Here is a 24,445-nt window from a genome sequence, read left to right on the forward strand (position 1 = left end):
ATAAACCTTCAAAATATCACAAAGGGAGTACTTATTAAAGGGATATTGCACTGGATTATAAGGTACAGGTACCACATATCTCATTCAACAGTAATCTTAACTTCTTGTGAAAATGTGATCCCTCACCATCATCTGGTCAATTTAGCTGCATTTCACATTAATATAATCACATTTTCTTGTTTGTTTTTAGTTGTTTCATCTAAAAATGTATTGTGACTTGTCTAAGTAGTTTTGGTTACTTCATTATTTAACCCTAAATTTTTAACCTTTTCATTTGTGCACTGATAAAAATGCCCTCGTTTTTTGCTGTCCCCCCTTCCTTGGTCGCACTTTTTTACCAAAGGTCCCCAGATACACCTGTCTGGTTGCAGTGAGAGCAACTGAGTGAAGAATAGAGAACCTATTGTAGAGTGGATTACATTATTACGCTCTATTAACTTTAGGATGTAGCGTAGTCAATGTATGAGCTGTGGTCCATGCATGAACTATGTCTGACACCAGAGATTTTCAACTTAACATAAATTATGCAGCCAACTGTCAACTGATACATGACCTCAGCTCAGTGTTCACTGTGTTATTTCAGAGGACACTGAAAGATCTGCTCTACATTTAACAGGATTCAAATGACTAAACTCTTGACAGAATGAACTCCTGGGAAATAATGATAGCCAGTTGAATTATGAATACTGAACATTTGTATTTAGTGTGTGTCAGTATGTGCATGTATTTACAGCCCTATATATGTGGGTGTGTGAGTGTGTGTGCGTGTGTGTGTGTGCGTGCGTGCGGACTTGTGCTCAACACCTCAGAGGACCCCGGAGACTTGAGAGAAACTCCCAGTCAGGCTGCCAAGACTCACAAATGGGATGTGAGCTGCTCAGCCAGAAAATAGACCCTGTTCCAGCCAGATCAGAAAGACCTTCCATTCCAAACTCAGCTGTCTGTCACAGTGGATGTGTGTGGGTGTGTTTAAAGCAAGACTCTGTGTAACTTTTGTCGTGCAGCAGCAACGGTGGCCTTTGCAGCCACATGTTATTACTGGGCGCAGGCATCCTAAATTCGTTAAGTAGTTAAGGGTCATGGAAGCAGTGTACCAACAGAAACAAATAGCGCATGTACAGTTAACAAAGCCAATCCATTAGGCAACAAAGTCGAAATAATCATCTCCGAACAAACCAGCATTCATGCTGTCCACTCATGTCAGCGTTCCATCAATCTGGTTGACCGAAAACATCTAAATCCACAGCAGATGTCTGTACTGAGAATACAAATCTATTGTCTTCGTATGGCTAGACCCTTGGTTGGTGGTGTGTGACATATTCCTGTAAACCGCTCTCCCAGGAGATCGCATCCGCTAAACCTAGAACGCCAGAAGATGCCTCCACGTGGGAAGGAAAAAGACGCTATTCGCCCAATAGGACAAGTCGTTGTAAGAGCATAATGAATTTAAAAATGTTATTTGGAGGTAACATAGTTGCATAATTTTGCTTTAAGTGTCAGGTATGGAATGGACTCCTTTGGGAGGAGACCATAGGCGAATGAGAGGTCACGGCGCACAGGAGAATGATGACAGCGCTGTGATTAGCATTCACTGCTATCGAATGGAGAGGTCTTGTGTTGGAGCACATGGAGACTGCAGGGATTTAAAGCAGTGAAAGTTTAAGAATTATGTATCATGTGTGTCTTTTTAGATTTAATATAAATCTCAGATTTCACAGACTATATTTTCTGCCTTCTCGGGTCTTCTGATTGCCTTTTGAAGCACACATTCTCGCAGCAGCTCCAGATACCGTAGGTTAGGGGTGAGGACTGTGGCCAAGCGAGGGATCAGAAAATGCTGAGACATAGAGAACAGAGAGGTCCTCTCTCCTGCTCTCATTATCCAGTTACACTCTTGTGTTTGTACTGGCATAGCAGCAGCCCGCACTGCTCTGTGCTACGTGGGCTGTGCAACACACCCGACACTTGGATACGAACCCTAGGAAGAGGAGTGATGATGGAGAAGCTGACGAAGAGAGGAAAACATGAAAGAATGGGAGGAGGAAGAGAGGAATGGAGCAGATGTTGGCGCATGAGGGGGGGAAAAACAGCAAAGCCTTATCTTTTGTTCAGCAAGAGATTAATTCATTTGTAATTTAACTGATGATAAAAAGACCCATTGTATTATTGTTTTCACCCAGTGATTAAAACAGCGTGCGCAGGCATCCAGTCACAGTGTCCAGTTTTGCATCTTCCCAATGCACTGTTAAGGCAATTGCCCTTTTTTTCCCCACAAACAAAGTCATCTTATTAGCACCTTGGTCACATGAGTTACTTTCCCTACTTTTTTCTCATCTTCAGTTTCATTGGCACTACTTCAACAATACTGCACTAGTCATGTCACTCTACTTCTACTTATTTCTAACAAAAAATATCTTTTTGCACATTTGTGTTTATGTACACACTGCACTTTACTTTATAACATTTCTTTACAAACCAGTGAAAGGTGTATATGACATACATACTCAGTATTTTTTATTAAATTTGTATTCTATTGCCTTTTTAAAATCTTTTTATTCTTCTGTCTCCCTCATTCTGACCTGCCTGCTGCTGTAACAACTGAATTTCCCCGGTGTGTGTGGATTAATATAGTTTTATCTTATCTTAAAAATGCCGAATGATGAGCATTATCTCCTCCATTTTCCCTATGAAATGGGAGAGGACATGGCAATACAGCTTGTGATGGACTGAAACTAAAGAGCTCTAATGAGATTGTTTCATGGCTAATTAAGTGTAATAGCTAGCTGTCTTCTAGCTCAGCAATCGGTTCTGAAAGTTTTTGCAAATTCCTCCTCCTCCATCCTGCTAGTTATGTCTTGTTGTCTGGCTTGACAGGATAGTGGATAACACCGAGTGCTCCCAACTGACAGAGGGAAACACCTGAATCTCCTTCTGTTACATCTCAGTTATCAGCATAGCCTGAATTAGTCAGTCATCTCACTCCAGCTTTCTGGAGTGCAGCATGTCACTTGTCAAAACCCATCCACGATGACTTGAGGGTTGCAAACGCACACACACTCACACACGTACACCCACCCTGACACACATACTGACAAAGACAAATGAACAAATGCTCAGTCACACTTCAGGCAGGCAGCCTTCGCCTGCGACAGTCATTGGCTCATTGGCAGCGCAAGTTGCACAGCAGGGTGCAAAACGCCAGCTCTCAAAAGGTAAAAGAAAAAATAGGAAAAACATCTACACTCATTGTCACGTATGATTTTTCCACACTTTGCTGTACTATATATATATATATATATATAAATATATATATGCCATGAGAATGAAACATACAGCATTAGTCGACTCAAAGTGTCTATTGGCACCACATTGGTGTAAAAGGTAAAAGTTGGAATGTACATATACAAGCTGTTTTTGAGAATTCAGACACAGCTGTAGAATCTCACTGAGTTGTTATTCTTATAAATTAAACAATAGATACTCTTTGTATGAATAATATGTATGAATTATATTTTACTAGAAAAAATAATCTATGCCCTCTTGTGCCTTTTCTAACATGTAACAATGCTTTTTGCCCTCATTAGTATAAAACTGTGGCTACTAAATAGAGGACATTCTCGTTATGCTTTTATCCTGGCGGTGATGGTAGACGCATTCCAAATTAACGTCTATCTAAAGAGAGAGTCAGAACGATGGGACAGACCCAGCTGCTGCTGTGATACACCTCACTCAGATTCCATCACACAGGCATGCTGTCTAAAATCACACATGGGGCGGCAAAATGCCATCTTATTCAGTACAGTGTAAGCTAGAAGAAGTGCATACTGTATACCTCTGACACAACAGTCTCCTCAAAATCCATCACGCTGCTCCAAATTGTACACACTCAGAGATATCAGTCCCCTTAAAATGCAGGATATTTCTTCATTAAGACCCATGAATTATTCCCTGGGAACACCAGTGGAAAATTAATGAAACACCCTATCTCTTGCCATGTTAAACAGAATGAGGAAAAATTCCTGGATTGCCAAAATTGAATGTGTTATTTCTTGGCCCATGTCCTGTCTTTCCAACAAGTTTTGTCGAAGTCCGTTGTAGTTTTTTTGCTGTATCCTGCTGTCAAACCAACCAACCAACAAACAAACCAAGGGATAGGGGTGAAAACTTGGCTGAGGTAACAAGCAAAGGCAGCTTGACGAGGGGTCTTCGTAATGGCAATATACTGGGGTTTCTGTATAAAATGAGCTATAACTGCTGCTGCACTGAGGTCTAATCTAAATTGGATGAAGGGACAGAGTGTGCGTCTCCACTCAGTCTGTCCAGAGGCGATGTTTGACGTGGCTTGTTTCAAGCAGCACGTCGGCAGGGCTGGGCATCCGTGATCTGATGCTGCAGAGGAAGGTGATACCGCTGTGGCCTGTACACACATCGGTTTGGAAGCTCCAGTCTGATGTGATGTCTACCAGCCAGCAGCCATGCTGGGTCACGCATACACAGCACTCTGTAGGATCCTGAGCGTCCAGACTCAGGCTGTGTGTTAAGGAGCTGCCCTCGCTCTCCTGGAAGGTCAGCCTCTCTGCACTTGAAAAGCTTCATGTGTGCATCTATGCGTTCAACAGCCATGTGTGCTTGGCCGACTGCTCGCCCACCTGCCTGCCTGCGTGTCAGCTTCTAATGATGAGGATGATGGAGGAAATCAAAGAGGAGATGGAGCTGACGTCGGGGCGAGCTCTCCGTGGGACACCATGTGATTGGGGAGGGAGCTTTGAAGCAACTTGTTGGATGGCTGTCCATTAATGTAAAATATCGTTTTTTCAAAGGGCTTTATTCAGGCTCGGAGTGGCGGAGCCCATAGGGGTCAAGGTGTCTTGAATAATCTCTCTCACTTTAGATTGATGGAGAGATAAAAGAAAGAATAGTGCACAGTGACCTGGCCATCTCCATAGCCATTCCTGGTGTCATGGTTTCAGAAATACAGTTGTAGAAGGAGAAAAGCGCAGGAGACGATCCTTGCAATCACGGTGTCTGGTTACAATAAAAGATTTTATAAATGCGCGTTGCCTATCACGTTGCTATCAGGCTGAGGTTGGAGCCAGAGACTCCACGATCTCCAGACTATGTGATCTGTGAATTTTATAAACCATACTTTTTGATCATTTAGCTCACTGTTTGTTTAATTTGGTCAGGGATCAATGTGACTCCTGCTACACGAAGGAGCCTCGTATCAATTTTCTCCGCTCACCATGAACTGCAGAGGGACAGACAGAATATTATCCGCCAAGTAGCAGGTTTATGAATAGTGAATTATGGCTGCGTAAATCGCTCCCTCCGTTTTAAGTTACCGAGATACAGTCACGGGTCTGTCTCGGCTTATGAGAGCGACAGTAATAGAGAGCAACAGAGAGGTTTCAGGAAAACTTGAGTACGAGTCAAAGATCACAGTGCACTCATCATATGCTGTGACAATCCCTCTTGTCTGAGTCGAGGAGGGAAGAGGGAGACGTAGATGACACGCGGCAGCCCAGCCCGCTCATGACCCCTATTAAATCCCAGCAAATCTTTGATATGTACTCTGATACCATATTTTATTGATACTGAAGGGGTGTTCGTAATATGAAGTACAGTTCTGCATGCCAGGAGATCAGAGCAAGGGCTGGTTTGTCTCAGAAGCTGTTCCGTGACCCTCGCACGGGTCCTCATAAGATCTAATACAACTGAACCCGGGTCGGTTTCAGTTTTTACAAGATATTGTGATGTATGGGCTGTCCATGTTATATCTGTCTACAGTTTCCCTCTCACGCGCACACACACACATGGTACTCCACTGATCAGTCCACTAATGATCAGTCAGTATGGACTTTCCACTCAGATGCTGTTTCACCAGGTTGCATGATGTTCCATTTGCCACCTTTAGTGCTGGATTTTAATTATCTCCACCAAGGACGTTTGTGTGTTGGTTGGTTTGTTTCAAAGCAACATTGCACAAAAACAACTGATCGGTTGCCACGAAACATAGTAGAAGGATGCGGTATGGGTCAGGGCAGAACCCAATACATTTAGTTGCAGATCCAGATCAGGGGTGTTGTCCTCGATTTTTTTTTTCATTTTCATTAACATTGTAATAAAGTCAGTTTATTAAAAATGTTCACTGTTTTCCCAAAGAATAATCCATCAGGCATATTTAGGGGACTGAAGGCTATGACGGTGTGTAATTTGGTGCAGCTTGATTGAATATAAGGGGACTGTTGGTGGTGGTATGCACACTGCTAGCTATCCACGTTTCATTTTATGGTGCATACAGTAACCTAGTCACTTTGAGACTATTTTTCTTTCAAGATATTTTATTTTCTTTCTGTAGCATGAAGGAGAAATAAAATCTGAGCATCTCTAAACACACAAGAACTCAAAGGCTCCAGCCTCTGATCAGACCTGACAACTCATAAGCTACCATTTCCTCATGCTGCTTAACTCAGACCACATTTTTTTCCTGAGCACCTCTCTCTTCTCACCAGCTAAACCTCTCTCCCCATTTCATCCGTCTTTCTCTCCATTCCTGTTGCCCAGCATCTGGTTTGAATATCGAGGCGTGTGCTACTGTGTTACTGAGAGAAGTTGGGACTATAGGCTTCTCTTTGATATTTTTTTTTCCCATCTCTTTGCCTGTTCATCTCATACGATGCCTGTGTTGAGAGTGTGCAGCCTCTGTTTTGTTGAGTTGTGCCATATTGTGTGTGGATGGACTGTTGTCAAGAGAGATTACGGACTTATTTTAAATAAAGAAATATTTCATATTAATGTCTTTGATTCCAGATTGATACAAACTTAGTCAGTATCCACTTTAATCATGTAGTTTTTGTGTTTATTTTTATGATGTGATTGTTTTAACAGAAAGTAACATGTTCTTAACAGAGTAAAGGCCCAAAGCAATGTGTAAAAAAAGAAAATCATGTGAAATTAAATTTAACTAGAAAGGTGCTCGGGGAGCCATACCTCCGCCAAGGCTAACACCCTATCTCGCCTGGTTCCTGGTCCCCCCCCCGTTCATCCTGATCAACTTCAACATTTTATGGATTCTTCTTGGGTCATGCCTCACCCCTGCAGAACATTTTATGGAAATCAGTTCAGTTTTCTTAGCTTAATCCTGTTGGCAGACCAACAGAAAGAGGTGAAGGTGAAGGTAAAAACTTATTATCCACAACTTAATCACAGAATTTTAAAGCTGATACATGAATGTTTTTCTATAGTCTCAGTCAGAATTAAGTGTCAGATCCCTCGTGTTGTGTTTTGTTGGATCATCCACTTTAGGTCTTTGGCATTTAACTGGCATGATATCCATGTAAGACAACAGAGTGATATCCTGTTTTACTTCATCAGCTGTGGAATAAAGCACTTGGTTTATCTTGGTTAACTCCTCTGTATATGATGACTGATTCCTTGTTTCTCAGTTGTGTTTTTAGGGACCCTATCCTTGACCACTATAACATGCTCTTTCCGGTATGTTATGTAAATAAATGTCAGCTTTCCTTTTCTTTCCAATCTGGTCAAAAGCATCCATCTTTAAAGCCAGAGTTATGTTGAAATTCCCTTTCAAAAAGCACATCTCTGGCTGAACAGACTTGCATGTGTTAATCTCAATGCTAAGCTCAACATTGTGATGACTGTTGGCCTTCAGCTAGGCCTAATCAGCAGTTTTCACCCCCTCATGATAATACTTTTGTCCTTATCAGGCATTTTATATTATATTTTGCTGATTTTAGTCATCACGCCCCCTGGACGAAACCTACACTTGCTTTCAAAGTGTATTTTAAATCTTACAGCGTCACACAAATTGAATGAATGAGCATCTTGTATTAGTTGCTCCAAACTGCAATCTGACGAAATGCATCTCATTCAATCATCAGGATTTCTGTTGGTGTTTTATTGCAGACAGAGGCCAGAGAGACCATCCCCAGGATGTTGGTGGAACTGGATCTGGGGCGGACAGAGAAATGTGTGAGGGTGAACTCGGTGTCCAGTGGCTTAGCCGAAGATGACCTGCATGTCATTCTGCAGGGTGAGGTTCTCCCTCCTGCCATCATGTTACCAAAAGTGGAGGACACACAGGAGGTGCAATGGGTAAGTTACACATTTTGACCAATTCCTGGAGTAATTTCAATGCACCACACAAACCAACAACAACAGAAAACAAACAATATACATGAGAACAGAAAACTAAACTAAAAAAATACCCAAGTCTCTTTCGCCTCTGGATGTCTTTTAAAGCAACACAGTGGTGCTCTTACACAAACTCGTGGAGTAAGAGGACACCACAGGAATCTTCAAAGCAATCATAACAAGCCTTTCCATTTCCCAGTAAAAGTGGGAATCGATCCCTGTGGCAGGACTCGGGGACGGACAGAGTGTTTTTCTTGGCTGCAGCTCAAGAAACGGATGACATTTCTTCAGATTAGCTTCAGAAGCCCGATAGCTTTCTGTAACAACACAAAGGTGCCCTCTGCCACTGCTGAACCTACTGGAGACCAACGTGTACAGTGTTGCATATTTGGCTAAGAATTGTTTTTTTTTTTAAAAAGTCAAAGTAGGGTTAATCAATATAAATATGCTCCAAGCTTGCATTACTTCAATGTATTTCAACTCTTAACACATTTTGCAAAGTGTGACAAATAAAGTCTGTCTTCCCGGTTACTGAGGATCTAGTGTATGAGAATGATCACCTATCACAAACTCATTAATGTCAGAAGTTTTTGCACTTTTGCTACGGTTATAAACATACATTTATTTTTTTTATGATTTCCCTCTGTTATTCTTCCCATTTTCTTGTTCTTGATAATTAATATTTGCAATTTGTCCATACTTAACTGGGCCTGTGCCCTAGTTAAGAGGTATTTGTCTGGGCTCGGCCATCCCTCTGGCTTCCTATAAAGGGGCGCTGTACGGATGTAAGGTCCCGAAAGGTCAGGAGACAGTGACATCATTAATACAGGCCTTTCTGATCAGCTCCATATGGTTCACTTACCAGGACGAACCAGGTTGTTGTCTGCCTTCTTTTACTTTCTTTTGTTTCTGTCTGAATACAGTTTTGCTGATTCAAAAAGAATTTCAGAATTATTTATATATATATGTATAACAACAAAGACAGAAACTAACAGTATAAATATAAAATATGAATGAGATGTGGTCTCAGACTTTTGGTCCCCACTCTATATTTGAATTATATGTAGTCAAACATGGTATTGGCTTGAGAAGCAGGAAGTTTTTAACTAGTGGTTTTAATTAGAACACGTCTATTTCCTGCTGCCCTTTCTTTCTTCCACTTGTAATTGCTGACAGGTGTTCGCTAATTCTTCCCCTGAGCTCAGTCGTTTCTCCTCTTCCTCACTTAAAAAAAAAAGCCACATTTTGTTCTGCATAAAATATTTAAAAAGAAAAGTAAGTTACTATTGTGAAAATTGTCGCAAACACATTGAGCGCTCTAAATGTGGGTAATAATACCAATGCTTTGTTCTGAGAAACACTTTGTGTTTACTGTAAGTATTAAAAAGTGTATTTCCCCCCAAGGAGAAATGCCTTTACATGCACTGTAAATCTGTTTCCACGTGTGATTTACAGTGTGTTTCTGCATTAGCAGGTGCATGTGTTCCCCTGAAACAAAGTCAAGTTTGCCGCTTCTGGACTGGACCTCGATTCTTTCATGTTTGCTCATTTAATCTTATCATTGCCCCCCCCCCTCTACTACCAGGCTTTTGCTGTGTCTGCTTTGCATATGCTTTTCCGTGTGTCTATTTGTGTCAGCGTTGTAAACATGTGTCTGATTTTTTTTTTCCTCACTCTTGTAAGGCAGTGCAGTAAATCCCTCACTTGTTTATTTTTCTCTCTTTTTATTGATATTAGCACAGGAACCTCCAGACTGATTTGTCGCTGAAAGATGGACTTGCTTGTTTCCCTTTGTGTGGAAATCTTTAGCTCTGCCTTCCTCCTCTCCCCCAGCCCTTGTGTGACTGACAGGCCTTATTGGGCTATAACAGGCGTAACTCCCTCCTTTGTCTGGGGACAATTCTCACACAGATTCGGAGCCATGTGCATTCTTCGCCCACCACACTATTTGGTGTGCACTGGGACCAAAAAGAATCGCACCCTGTCCTGCTCCTCCTCCTCTACTCCTCCTCCTGTCCCCTCCCCTCATCCCTTTCTCCGCTTCCCCTCTGTGAAATGAACACTTCAGCAGGCCGGAAACATTTAATCTGGCCCCCTTTTGAAGAAAATTAATTGAAACTTGTCCCACTATAGCCTCCTTTCTCCAGCTCCATCTCTCCCTCCTTCTCTTTTCATGATTGGGTGGTGAAATTGTCAGAGGGCTTGTTTGTAGCGTGGCTTTGAATGGCAAGAAGAGGTGTTATTTCTTCTTTTTTTTTCCTCTTTTCTTTTTTCAATTCAGTAGTGAATAACAAATTAAAGGGTCCTAGATTGGAGAGCCATTGGCAGCTAATGGTTGCTGTATGCTCCCGAACAACAATGATGGAGGACTGTAGTAGCTCTTATGCAGCGTAAATCAGGCCCTCAAAGTGTATAATAGCTGAATAGGAGAATACAGCAGAGGGACAGAAACATGTAATCAAAGGGGCTCGGAGGATTCCTCGTCGGTGGTGCCGCATTGAGCTGTCATTTGTTTTCCTTCAGCCCAATCCAAACAGCCCACTTGGCTCGCTGCAGCCTTGTCGGGGTTTCGTGACTTTGCGTGGCGCGGCGGATAGCGCTGGTAATCTCTGTGTGTAATAGCAGCTAGGTTTCCCCCACAATGGGCCATATCTACCTAGTTTCCTCTGTCGCAGAAATAGGTTTATCTACACTCTCTTTTCACACTCCTTCTCGGACCCCCGCTCCCACCCTTTCCCGTGTTTGCGAAGAAGAGAAGGGGGGTATTATGCTAAGCCCCCAGCGTTAGTTTTTATGTTGCCATAGCAGCCTTGCTCCCACAGGGTTGTGACCTCAGATGATTACAGTACAAAGCCTATTGGGTCTTGAAAACCTCTTTGAAGATGAAAAGTCTTTGATGGTTTGTATTTATGCAAATCTCCCAGATATGATTTATCCAACTGAGATTGAATGGAGAGATGATTAAAATTGCCCCTATTTTTTGAAATCCTTCAATGGAGGCCCACTCTTTCAGTTTCGAGAACAAGAGTGGTGAGTGCAAGCACGGGGGTTATTTTGCTCCTCATTTAGGAAAATAGACGAGCTGTACCTGAGGTTATTTATATCTGTCTTTTTCCTTGTGTGTCAAAGAGGGAGCGAGAGAAAGGAGAGGAAGCGGGCACATGGAGTTAGACATTTCTACTCTGAGCTTTTTTATAAGTCCCCCTTTTTTTTTTTTTTTGACTGGCTTTGAAAGGAAATATCTGACGGAGGGGGCTTTTGTGTGTTTCCAGATGATAGATTTAGGAATTTGGGCTACCCCACTGGCAGTCCAGGGCTAGCTGTGAACTGGTCTGTTGGAAAAAATTGGAATGCTTTGGTCTTCAAAGAATTGAACTTGGTTTTAAAGGCCTACTTAGGTGAGCTTGCATATTAGCAGGAGTCGTGCAGAATAAAGGCCTCAGCAAAGTGTCACATCACACTCTGATTGTTGCTCCAGTCTCCCTCTTCCCTGCCATGGAGGGGGGACGTAAAACAGAATAATGTGGGAGTACAACACACTCACAGACATCCCAAATCTTGTTTCTTCTCCCCCCCCCCTTTTTTTTGTTTCTTCTTCGCTTTGCTGTGTGTATGCATGCGCTCGTTTGTGCATGTGCACATTTACATGTGTGCACACTCTCTCAGGGGAACACGCGCTGTAGTTGAGCGGAGCCTCTGAAAGAAGGTAGAGCAGAAGACTTCAGACGACAGGGGAAACCCTGGTGATAATGTAAAATATTTCATTTCACTGGCTTTTGTTGCCGCTCTCCTGTGCTTGCTTTTTCTGCCATTTGAACCCTCGTGGATATGCCTCTGAATAAGGACTGCGATGGGAACAGTGTAGGTAATAAAGGTGTCAAGATTCGCATCAAAAGCAAGTTCTTGGAACGATAAGATTTCCTTTTTTTACTCCTCTGTCTGTCTTACCCCACGGTGGATTTTGAAGGCTCTGTCACATCATTTACAATTGTTATGGCTGAATATATTTTCTTTTAGTTTTAAAATTCACCTTGACACAGTCTCTCAGTTTCTAGTGCAATACACCGTGTTTTCTTGAAGAACAACGTCAACAGCTTCACAAATGGATCCAAACTGGTCACAAGTCTGAAGCTATTTCTTTCACAGTGCCACAGATAATGTGCTCCAACAAAACATCTGATGAACGTGATGACTATAATTTCAAAAAAGTCGTGAGAGCAAATTAATTCATTGTGATTATTTGGGGGGGGTTTATTGTTTTCCATTCGCAGAAACAGTGGGTGTTGTTAATGAGCTGTGCGTGAGACTGTCCTTGTGTGTTAAGTTTGTTGACAGGTTTCAGCACAACTTGAAAGGACACGCACTGACAGAACCCATTCGCCTGGTCACCTTTGTGGAAACCGCTGTGGGCCTGCTCAATTTTAAGGTAAATTACAAACAACTCTCCCCCAAAAACTGCTTGCATAAGATGTTTTGCATGTTCCTCCATTGTTCACTTTAGATTAAAGACGGCGCCGGTGAGCGGAGCCCTCCACGTGTCCAATATGAAAGGCATTCAAAGCTTTCGGACAGTCCCTCAAAATGAGCCTTTTTTTGTTTCCTCTCTGTCTGCGTGTGTGTGTGTGTGTGTCTGTGTGTCTGTGTGTGTGTGTCTGTCTCCATCCCTTTCCAGACATGCTGACATTTTTTAATTAGAGCTGTTTTAATATCATCATAGTGGAAAAGTTCTTAATGATATTTTGGCAAGCATCAAAGCAGTTCCTGTTATAGTGCAGCACGACCTTCAGCTACATGGGGAAAAAGGGCATGGTTTTGGGCATTTGGGGAGAAACAAGCTGTCTGTCCTTCTTTTGATTTGTCTTTTAGCTCCCCACTCTAATTCTGTGGCTGTGTTTGTGCTTGTGAGTGTGTGCCTGTGTGTTGTGATGACAGGGGGTGCCTCTGTGTGCTTTCTTGAGAACACCCTGTATCCTTGCCCAGACTGAACCCCAGGTTACAAGCATGAAGGGAAAAAAAAATCGCCGTGGCACAGCTAGTGGCAAAATTAATTTGGAGGCCAACAAAAGCAGGAGACGTGTTCTCATTGTTTCACACTCTTCACCACAGACGGTTACATTCCAAATTTTATTTATTTATTGAGTTAACGCTCATTATTTATTAGTAATTGTGGTCATTAGTTTATCTTTGCAGTGGAGCTTGTTTTTCACTACAGATTTATCTCAGCGTCTCCCTTTTGAAAGATAAAAAACATTCCTGCAAAGTCTGTTTTTTTTCCATGTAGAAAGGAAAGCATGCATTTGTATTCATGTTTTTACACAAAAGGTTATGAAATAATAAAATGATCTCTAATACAGTCTCTGACTTTAATGGTACTCTGTTGAGCACATACGTCCTCCCAGGCCAGACAGTCCCCTTACAATCTGCACCAATTTGTGGACTTATTTGCACATAGTTCTAAAACAATTACAGATACAGATATGTAACAATATGTATAGTGGCTAAAAAACATACCTCCTCAAGGAACCACATTTAAACCCACTGAACCTGGACTTTTATTGGGATTTGCTCCAAATTGCAAACACTCATAGATATCAGTCTTCTAAATATTATTTTTTTAACAGCAAGATCAGTAAATTAGTATCTGGGAAAAATGCCCTTTCTCAAAGAAATTCCTCGATTTGCTAGTCTGAATGTCTCTTTTCTTGGTCCATATCATATCCTTCCACCAAGTTTCGTGGAAATGCGTTCTGTAGTTTTTGCGTAATTCTGTTGGCAATCAAACCAACCAACCGACGGACAGGGGTGAAAACATGACCTCCTTCGCGGAGGTAATAAGCCCAAATAACATTTACATCAGTAAATACATGGTCGTAGAATGTGGACGGTCTGACCAAACTGAAATGCTGTCAGTACATGACTGCTAAAGCAACTAAAAAGTACAGAGTTTCCGTTTCCAACCCTTCATAACAGTGTCTTGGGCCAGCTAAGGGGTAAGAGGCATCTCCGGCTCCTCATTGTGTACGTTTGCTTTCATGTATGTATAATGTATGTGCCTGCAGGTGGTATATTTAGTGGACTAGTACATTAGTAATCAGTCTCCATGGAGAGAAAGCTGGTGAAGGTTATGGATTTGACAGATATGTACTTATTGGCGTATTTGTTAGAGAGAATTGAGTGTGATGATGTGCGTGTTGGAAGCTTCTGTGCCTGCAAAGGAAACACGGAAACCAGGCTGTTTGAACCACGGTCGGAATATTGGAGCATAATTAGATTTCCTCCACAGTATTTATGCCAAGATGTCCAACATTTCTCCCCCCCCTTTGCATCTGTGTCACTTTAGTCGGCCTGTATTATGCTAATATTCGTATGCTCTCTCCAGGCGGTGTGTGAGGAAATCCGTCGACTTGCTCCCAGGGCTGGTCTCCACCATGACGGCGTGGTGTTTGGCTCTGATGACTTCTGTGCCAGCATAGGTAGCTGTTACACCTCCAGATTAACATTTCCTCTGTTAGAACTCAGTTGCGCTATTCTCCCGCATTCAGGACTATATAATACAACACAGTCTATAGTGTAAAATCCAAATGTTTAATGGTTAAGGATTATACGGCTGCAGGAAAAGTGGTTACAATTATGGTATTTAGATATGGGATTATTTGTGGATGTCGTATATGTGAGAGTTCTGACAGACAAATATAATAAATGAGAGGAAAGTGCGAAATTTCCTTTACCAGCTCCATTATTTAATAAATCCGCACACTTTAGAGGTTTTGATTACATGTAGCCTGTGGCTATTTAGCAGAAGTAGAGCGGTTGGTTGTGTTTATATCATTATCTATCTTTAAAGTTAATTTAGTCAGTTTAACCCATTAGGTCTGTTTTAAAAATGAAACAATGAAAAGTGGTGAAAGTGAAAAAGAGGATCCACGCTTCTTTTGATGCATCTTGTCATTGGGAGTTACTGGACATCAGGCAAAGTAACTAAGTACATTTACTGAAGTACTGTTTGCTAAGTAAATCATTGAGGTACTTAAGTGCTTCCATTTTGTGATTCCTACTTTGTACTTCCACCCAAACTTGTGCTTTCTACTCCTTAACATTAACTTGAGGACATTAGTTAATTTTAATATCGAGATTTTTACAAAACTGACAGTAAAACAAACTTGTTAAAGATTCAACGAGTGGTTTCAAACTTTTTTTAGCTTCTGAAATCCCACAAAATACCTTGTGCATTTAGGGTCACATTTCGGATGTTTGAGTCAAGTCTTTATTTAGTGACACTATTAACAACTAAGCTTTTCACGTAAGACTTTTGCAATAAATGTTGACATTATTCGGTATTTCACCCATAATAACCCCATACTTTTCCTTGAGGTGCCACACGGACTAAGGATGCCAAGGAGCTCCTTTACGCCCGACAGAAGGTGGTGGTGACCACCAAAGCATTTGGGCTACAGGCCATCGATCTGGTCTACATCGACTACAAAGATGTGGAGGGGCTGAGGCAGCAGGCCAGAGAGGGCGCTCTCATGGGCTTCACAGGTGAAGTTTCCACTATCTAATCTAATCAAAGGGATATCTGCAGTTGCTTCACATCGTTCTCATTTGTTGTTCTTTATTTCTATGCTGCATCTTCTTCACTCTCTCCTTTGGCACAATGACAACTTTCTGTTCCAATCAACATACAGGAAAAGTTTTTACTTTTCCTTCCCCTGGTTACTGTGTCTTGCTGCTCTTTCTCGAAAATAAGAAAATAGTTAGTTGATACATTTTTATGTTTTTAAATGTTTCCTCAAATGTGGGACGATGGTAAAAATCTTTCAGCTGTTGAATTGTTACTTGTAATGCAGATCGTAATGAAAATCTGACCTCGAAATGATTATTGTGTTTGTGGTTTTAAAAGTGGTTGCCTGTCTTTATCTTTTTTGTGCTTTTGTTGGTGCTGAAGTAATTTGCTTGTCCGACATTTCCCTAGTTTCTTGTCATGAATGGTTTTGTGTCTGTTTTGTGAACCCAGGTGCTTACCTTCTTTTGTGTACATGCATACAAGTATGATTACAGGGAGTTATTAGCAGAATGTGGTAGCGCTCTGTGTCTCTGTTGCCATGCAACGCTTTAAGAATGTGTGTATGCGTGCATGTGTGTCTGCCCTGCAGACTGCATGGAACAGACCACAGAGGGCAGGACAGCTGTTCCAAGTGGATATAAAAAAAATTCATTCAGTAAATGAGATGTATTTGTTCTGTTATTTTCATCCCTTGAAAACTGATAAATTCAGAATTTCCAGGGGTGCCAAAGCAGAAAAATAACTACACTTCACTGAATATTGTTTTGTTTATTGTGCTGTAAAGTTAAATTTTTTTGTCTTTCGTTAAGCGTTAGTCAGGTTTCACACTGAGATGGAGTAAAAGAGGTTGTTGGCTTAGAGTCAAGTCGAAACTCTCTATGTTGCACTGCTCTAGAAACACACATGTATGAACCTGCACTTAATATCATCACATCCTCTCAGCTGCTCGTCGTCTCATACACAAACTGATTTTCCAGATGACCTCATATGCCACCTTCACACTCTGGTGCTGCAGGCTTGCTTTTGACTGTGTGTTTACATCAGAATGACTCAGCACTTGTCCTGCAATTTAACATGTGTCTTTTCTGCAGTTCTATAATGAAATAATTACCCAATGAAATTCAAGATTCTTCATCATCTAAGCAATGCGTCAACCTCAACCCCAAATCGATGCAAATATTTTACATATATTCTTCAGTTCTGTTCATACTAGTGTGAATCAGAATGATTTGTGTGAACAGAAATTCACTGAAGAAGGCACAAGGTGATGTTCACACGTGGTAACGGGTATAAAAGCGGATGGACGCTGACAGCCGCTCGATGAAATGAGTGGTCAGATTTGATATGGAAAGTGCCATTCAAAGCTCTGGATTAGTGGCTTACAAGCCATGGGCACTCTGTACAGTATAATCTTGGTAGCTATTACTGGCCTGAGTGTGCTTAAGCAATAATAAGGTGCAGCCAAAAGCTTCTACCTGTGCAGTAATTGACCTTGTCACTGCCTAAGCTGCATACTGGACCCATTAGCACAGAGTACAGAGCACACCAAAACCAGGTGTTTCTTACTGGTTCACAGGATAGTGTGAAGGCGCCCAGAGATGACCTTGATATCTAATCTGTCTCGGAGGGTTGTAATTTTTGGATATTTAATAGTTCTGCAACTTTTATAATTACCTTGCACTATGCACTTAATGATCCTAGTAAATATATTTGCCTTCCGCAAAATTTAAGATAGTTCGACAAAATCCTCTGCTCTCAGGGAGTGCATTTCACTTACCATCCCCGGGACCCTGCCTATCATTCGCCTGAGAGCACTTTGCTAAATAGCAATCCTCCAATGAGATGCCAGCTCCACATGGCAGGCCAGGATTGGCTGGAGGGCATGAGTGATGCATTTTAAGAGAACCAATGGGTTGTGACTGAGGGCACCTGAATCACCCTGTCTGTGTCTCTTCACTCAGTCATTCTCCTGTCCTCCCACACACACACACACACGAACACACACACATACAAAGACTCGGTAAAACAGGTGGCAGAGAAAAAACACTCCTTGCTTCATTCATCTCAGGATGCAACAAACACACTGCAGTGAAACAGATTCACGACATTCACATAGAAAAAGTTGGAGAAATACTCCAATATCGATATAATTTCCATGCTGCAAACAAGAGGATGCACGCACACGAAAACAAACACACACACACACTGTGGCCCTGGGGAGTCCTCAGGCTGTTTGTTCAACCGAAAATGTGCAGTAACAGCAGGGGGGCCAACCTTTTTCCCTATCAAGGGCCGTTTCAGGTTTTATAACATCCTTCGTGGGCCATACTAAATTATTGAACACGTATATCACACTAACCTCTCTGATGCGACGGCTGGAGCTGCTTCTCTGTTTGACAAGGCGACTGGTGTCAGGCGATGATGATGCTATTCACGCCGAGTTTTAGCCAAAATATCTTGCTCAAACAAATCCTCACCTTTGGTTAGTGCCTCATATGGCTCGCAAAGACAGGAATTCCTCCCTGGAATCAAACTTGGCAGTAATCGCACGCACAGAAATGACTAGCGGTGCAGCGTGTTTGTTATGTTGTTTAATCACAGGCCAATGAGAAAAACTAGATTTTTTTTTTTTTTCTTGCCGTCTCCTTCAGTGTCTTTCAATACCTTGTGCTGCATCAGTAACCCACTCTGGGATGTTGTTTTGAGACATTGGCTTCATTTCACTTCGTCTGGATCCAACAGCAACAAGGCACACTCATTCACAAATTCCCCATCTGAACCTATTACCTTGCTCACTACAAACCTTGGCTCTATAACATTGTGTTTGTCAGAATTTGGTCTTCTGAAAGCTCCTTACTTCACTGAAGGTTAACTTTATGCAAGTGCATTCGTCCATCCACTTTAGCTGCATGTTTCTAGCTGTAATGACCCTCATAATTGTTTTCATTACTGTGAAAGTATCCAAACAGACTATTTTTACTTCAGCAACAAAGAATTGCTTGTGCTTGTCCTTTTTCTGATGCTCAGCGATGACGTGTGACGGCTGCGTCTGTTTCGTTCACCTTGACTGTGACCTGTCAGGAATAGAGCTTTTTTTGAAAAATTGTTTTGTACTGCTGTGTCAAATTGTCTTGCGGGCCGCGCGTGGCCCGCAGTCCGAACGATCCAAAACTGTGTTACAGTCTATCACAAACACACATCATCAATCGTGCACTTACAGCGACCCACAAACACAAAGTGGCTTTTGAACCCATTTTGCAAACATCCCTCGAAGGTATCTATTTGTTATGAAGTGCATTTAATTAAATAAACTCTCTCCCCAGTTATTGTTCGAGCATTCACCTGCAGCGTGTTGATTGTGTAACTGTGGTGTGTGTTTTTCTGAGGTTAACTGGGGTGAACGGAGCTGGATGAAGGGAGTGGATTCTCTCCTCCCCTTTCCTCTCCTGTCTTGCCTCCCCTCATCTTCCCCTCCTCCTCTCCCCTCCTCACCTCTCCTCTTCTCCTCCCCTCTCCCTGGCAACATTTTTTTTTCCTTTTTGCCCGTGCTGCCCGCCTGCTTAGCCACCTTGAAGGATTTGTTGTCGGCGACAGTGCTAAGCCCTAAAGTGTTGAGTTCCTGCTGGCTGCCGCTGAGCCGTCGTTCTCACCAGACATTTCATAACCTTAACTTATCACTACAAGTTTGATCTGCAAATGTACACGGGATTATGTCTGTGGCGTTCGCCCACATTTAACTGAGAGGGAACGGGAGCAGGAGGGTAGGAGGGGGTTGAAGATTGTGTCAGAGCCTTAACACCGTGTTGGCCTTCAGTTTCAGACGAGATGTAATTTCTGTAAAGAAATGTGTGCAACTGCTGAAACATATCTATATCCTCAATATATGGAAATGATATGCAGTATAAAGATTAATTTATAGAGAAGACAATGAATTTTCTTCATATTTAATTTACTTTAAATTAGCTTTATTATTTACATGAACATGATGTGAATGTTTTTGTTTTATCTCCTTGGCATTTTCTCTATGATTTACTTGACTTGTGTTACATTGTGCTTGTCTTGTTTATTTGTGTGTGTCTGCTTTCGGGCGTCCAGACACAATTAGGCTGTTCTCTTCTCCATCGGGTGCTGCTCAGTCACATATTAAAGTCTAACTAGGCATTCAGCAGAGTCTCTTCTTGTCAGCAGGGCTGAGACTAGACAGGAGACACTTGATATCCTTCATGATGTCTCTGATTCACTGCACTGAACAGACTCACACATATTCACAAATATACAGTTTGGTCTTCTTGAATTTCCCTTTTCCTCTGTCTTCCTCCTCTATGTATGGTCACCGCCCTCTTAGCAGAAATCCATCCCCAATCTCAGACTTTTTTATTTTTTCCATTCCCTTCTAAACGGCTCTTTTGTTGCAGCAGTTTACAATGGTGCAAACTGTGTTATTCATTCATCCCTGGCAGCAAGTAAAAGTTCAAGTGTCTCCTGTATTTAATGGAATCTAAATTCCCCTCTCTGTGTTTCTGTGTGCAGGTAAGCAGGTGATCCACCCAGGGCAGATCCAGGCTGTACAGGAAGAGTTCTCCCCCAGTCAGGAGAGGGTCCAATGGGCCAAAGAGCTCATTGCTGCTTTTGACCAACATCAAAAGGAGGGCAAGGTAAAATTAACATATTCGCCAAGAGTGAAAATCACAGAATTTTGGAAATAAAAAATGCATTTATTCTCTTATATATCAGTATTTTGATCCTAAGTAGCCAGGAGAAGGAAAAAGTCATACAGGACTTGAAAGGTGGTTTTATTATTTGCTTTAAATGTCATTTTGCCACCGCAGAATGTACAGACAAGACAAAAAGTCATTATACTTTACAAAGGCTTCCATCTCATTTATATGTTGCTTTAATTTTCAAATAAAACCGTGCATTCCTCCAAAATCAGTTAATTAAAAGATATGCAGTCCATTCTCATCTAAAGAATATCCAGGGGATTTTATTTTTGTAAACAAACCTTTCCTAAATGTGCACCTCCAGCATCATGTCGTATTTGTGCTGGTTGTGTTATCTGAAGCCAGGGGTCTCTCTGCCTCTCTGTCTCCATTCTGGGACTCAGCCTGATCCTTTGTGTGTCCTCACACACCTCTGTAGTCCCAGAGAATACATACTGTACACCCCTGGGTGACTCTCAGACACATCACAGGAGATGAGGGAGGGGAGGGGGTTGAGCAAATTAAGTGTACAATATTATTGTTCCTAATTTAGTGCATGGTTGGATCCTATGTGTTGAGCTCTGTGGGCTATCTGCTGAGGTAATACACAATCTGCCCACACCTCTCCCTGCCAGGGCTGCTCCTACTAAGCATCGCCCGAGGGATTCATGTCCTACCCATCCCTCTGCTTGTGTGTGTGTGTGTGTGTGTGTGTGTGTGTGTGTGTGTGTGTGTGTGTGTGTGTGTGTGTGTGTGTGTGTGTGTGTGTGTGTGTGTGTGTGTGTGTGTGTGTGTGTGTGTGTGTGTGTGTGTGTGTGTGTGTGTGTGTGTAATGGTTTGAACAGTGAGCAGGGTCAGTCTCTTTGTCTAACAACACGACAGGTGCTTGCTTTTCATAATTCTCACCTCCAGCCATTGACTGTATTTCCGAGTTTAGGATTCTGGATATTCTGTTTTAGAAGAAATATAAAAAAAATATTCACTCCTGTCCTAATGTCTCAAAATAGTATTTTATTCCAAAAGATGTTATAATTCTAACATTTTCTTCTCCTGCATCCTTTTTTGTAATGCTTGTTTCAGAGTACATTACATATTGAAACCATTAAAGTGTCTAATTCAAAAACATAAATAAATAAATCCTCACATTCACTCAAAACATGAATTGTAATTTCCATCCAGCGATCTACTTTATCCTTAACCAGAGAATATTTACAAGTGCATTTACTGTGAGTGTCTCTAACGTTTCTCCCTCTGCTCTCGGCCCTGTTGCCAACCTGTTCAGGGTGCGTTCACCTTCCGCGGCAGCATGATTGACATGCCCTCGCTGAAGCAGGCGCAGAACATCATAACCCTCTCCAGCGCGGTGCCGGAGAAATAACACCAAATTGGGATGGGACCAAAAACGGGAGGAACCACACACACCACTAAACCGTGGACCGCAGAGGTCAAGGCGGACTGAAAAAAATGTTGCGACAAAAAGTAGCCCTTCAAAAAAACAACTTGACTTTGTTGCCTGACACAAAAGGACAGTGGGAATGTTTGGTGTTGATTTAAGTTTTTTTTAAATTGTTCACATATGTCCCCTTCAATTAATTTGTGTGCTTTGGCAGTTGCAGTGAAGTTTCACTTTTTCTGCCGAGGTCCATTTACTTTATGACTATATACTGAAATGTATTCATGAATATAAACTCTGCATGTAGGGAGCACCAACAGAAAAACCTTTGGAAACCAAGCGTTGAAGATTATTGCCCATGTGTGGGCACTTTCTTGGCAGTGTGCACCATCAAGACGCTCTCCTGTGTATTAGTCTGTGTGTGTGTGTGTGTGCGTGTGTGTGTGTGTGTGTGTGCGAGCGAGCGCGCGCCCATGCCTCCCATCTCTTCTAAGTCATGATGAATGCTCTTGCATCTCCATGGTCCGGGCAGCTGGGCGAAAGGGTAAACAAACACAACAAGCCACTGTTGTTGATCTATTCATTGGGCCCCAGTCTTCCAGTCAGGCCTCAGCCCCCCCGCCCAGGGCCTAACTCACAAACATCAAAGTCCTGCTCGCTGGAAAAAAAAAACCTAAAAAAGAACCGCAGATGGAAGTGTGTTAACTCACGATTTAGCTTTTTTGTGTCAGTCTCCTTAGTAAAGACATGCAGCTCGCTCTGTGGAAGCTGCGAGCCTGTGGTCTTGATGGAGAAGGCGTGCGGTGTCAGACACACCATGACCTGCACGAAAAATAAACACTGCATACATACACATGCTGCGGCGGGATTCTTCACCCGGCCTCTCATTTAACACACACCAAAAGAAAAAAGTTGAACTTGGATTTGCAGCTATTGCTTCTCGGGCGAATTCACCTGTTTATCAGCATTTGCTTCGTTTTTATCAGCGGTGATCAAAAAAAAAAATGAGCTGAACCCGTTTGTTGTTCTGTCATCGAATAAAAGTGCGACGTGGCTCCGTGCAGTCGTGCACATGTGACTTTCCAGAGACAGAGAGGTGGGTGTGATGTTGGAGTGAGACAGATTAGTGGCCATGTTGCTCCAGCAGACCAGGACCGGGGCTTTGTCTCTCTTGACTGTGGATGGGAGGATAATTGGGGGGGTGTTGAATGGTTAATAGTGCCATTGGTGACCATGGTAATGAAAGGCACCATACCTCCCCTACCCACCTCATCCACTCATCCCTCTCTCTCTCTCTCTCCCTGTGTCTCTCCCTCTCTCTCTCTCCCCTACTGTATCATCTATTGTGTCTGGGGCAGGACTGTGATCTGTGCCAGGCCAGGCCAGACACACACAAAAAAAGAAAGACCGAAACCACTCCTGCAACCGTCCAAACCCCAGAACAGTAAGCTGTCTCTTTGGCATCAGGCCACATATGTCTCTCACAGGCAGCTCACTTTTTTTTTTTTTTTTCTGTCACGATTTCGCCTTTTGTTTGATTTTCACCAAATCGACAACACTGAGGTCGGTGGAGAAAAGACCCTGTCATACGTGTGTGACGTTATTTTGGGTGGAGCCACTTTGTGAGGCACCGCAGCACAGATGTCGGACATCGTGTTATATTCTTGAATTTGTCGGACTTGAATGGTAAAAATATTTGGAGAGGATGTTTCTTTTACTTGTCACATACACAGACTGTGAGTAGCCTGTGCTGGATGTTTAAATCGTAACGTGTAAATCGTCATATCTACTGTTATTGGTTGTTTTGTCATTAAATGAAACTAAGGATTTTGATTGAACTTAACTGTGGGTTTTTTATTTAATTCATTTATCATTTGTTGTAGCTTCATCATGGTGCAATTTGAAATGAATGGACAGGTTTCATATACTTCAATGCCTGTATGAGTAATTTAAAGTACTGGCAGGTTTGTATTGTTTGTGCTCAAACAATTAAACATGTACAATTAAAGCTATTGGTTGTATTTTTTGTTTGTAACGGCAGCGTTTGTTTCTCAGGCATTGAGATGATTGTAGTTACAAAACATTTGACCTCCTCAAATGTTTATCAAATCCCCTCCAATGAGTCAGAGCACATGAAAGGCTGCAGGAAATCAGTCCAAGACCCCATGTTTCCTCCGAATCCAGCTCAGGGCTGAACACAGGCTCCCCGGGTGACTGCACTGGGGACAGAGATGAGTCTGATGGGAACAACTTGGCTTTTCCAAGCTGCTCTGCACCAACAGGTGTCCCCCCACACAGACAGGAAGGAAGATCTCAAAGCCGAGAGGAAGCAGCTCGGGGCGTCCTGCAGAGGCACAGAGAGAAAATCAGGATGATCAGGAAATCAGTTGGCCAGTTTGGATTTTTAACAGAACACAACAATCCTGTAGGTGTTCAAATGAGCCACGTGCATTATTTCTCTTTTCTTTTTTTTAGTTCAAACCAATAATCTTGCTGCTGTTTGATATTTCCACTCACATCCACGCCTTTCTCTCTCTCTCCCTCTCTCTCTCTCTCTCTCTTCCTCCCTCCCTCCCTCCTCCTCCTCTCTGGATAAAGGTGAATCAAACTCTGGTCTTCACGGAGCTGGTTTCT

General features: G+C 42.3%; 1 protein-coding gene across 1 annotated transcript in view; it reads left to right on the top strand.

Moving 5' to 3' along the window:
* Positions 1 to 23,819, top strand: part of clybl (citrate lyase beta like) — a 58,525-nt gene extending 34,706 nt beyond the window's left edge. The window contains exons 3-8 of the mRNA XM_035175041.2: positions 7,927 to 8,115; positions 12,479 to 12,580; positions 14,534 to 14,627; positions 15,526 to 15,693; positions 20,249 to 20,373; positions 21,701 to 23,819. Of these exons, the coding sequence (XP_035030932.1) occupies positions 7,927 to 8,115; positions 12,479 to 12,580; positions 14,534 to 14,627; positions 15,526 to 15,693; positions 20,249 to 20,373; positions 21,701 to 21,796 (774 nt within the window). The 3' untranslated portion in view covers positions 21,797 to 23,819. The remainder of the gene's footprint in view (positions 1 to 7,926; positions 8,116 to 12,478; positions 12,581 to 14,533; positions 14,628 to 15,525; positions 15,694 to 20,248; positions 20,374 to 21,700) is intronic.
* Positions 23,820 to 24,445: the final 626 nt, after the last annotated feature.

Source organism: Hippoglossus stenolepis, chromosome 13 (assembly GCF_022539355.2).
Source record: "Hippoglossus stenolepis isolate QCI-W04-F060 chromosome 13, HSTE1.2, whole genome shotgun sequence".
Lineage (NCBI taxonomy): Eukaryota > Metazoa > Chordata > Actinopteri > Pleuronectiformes > Pleuronectidae > Hippoglossus > Hippoglossus stenolepis.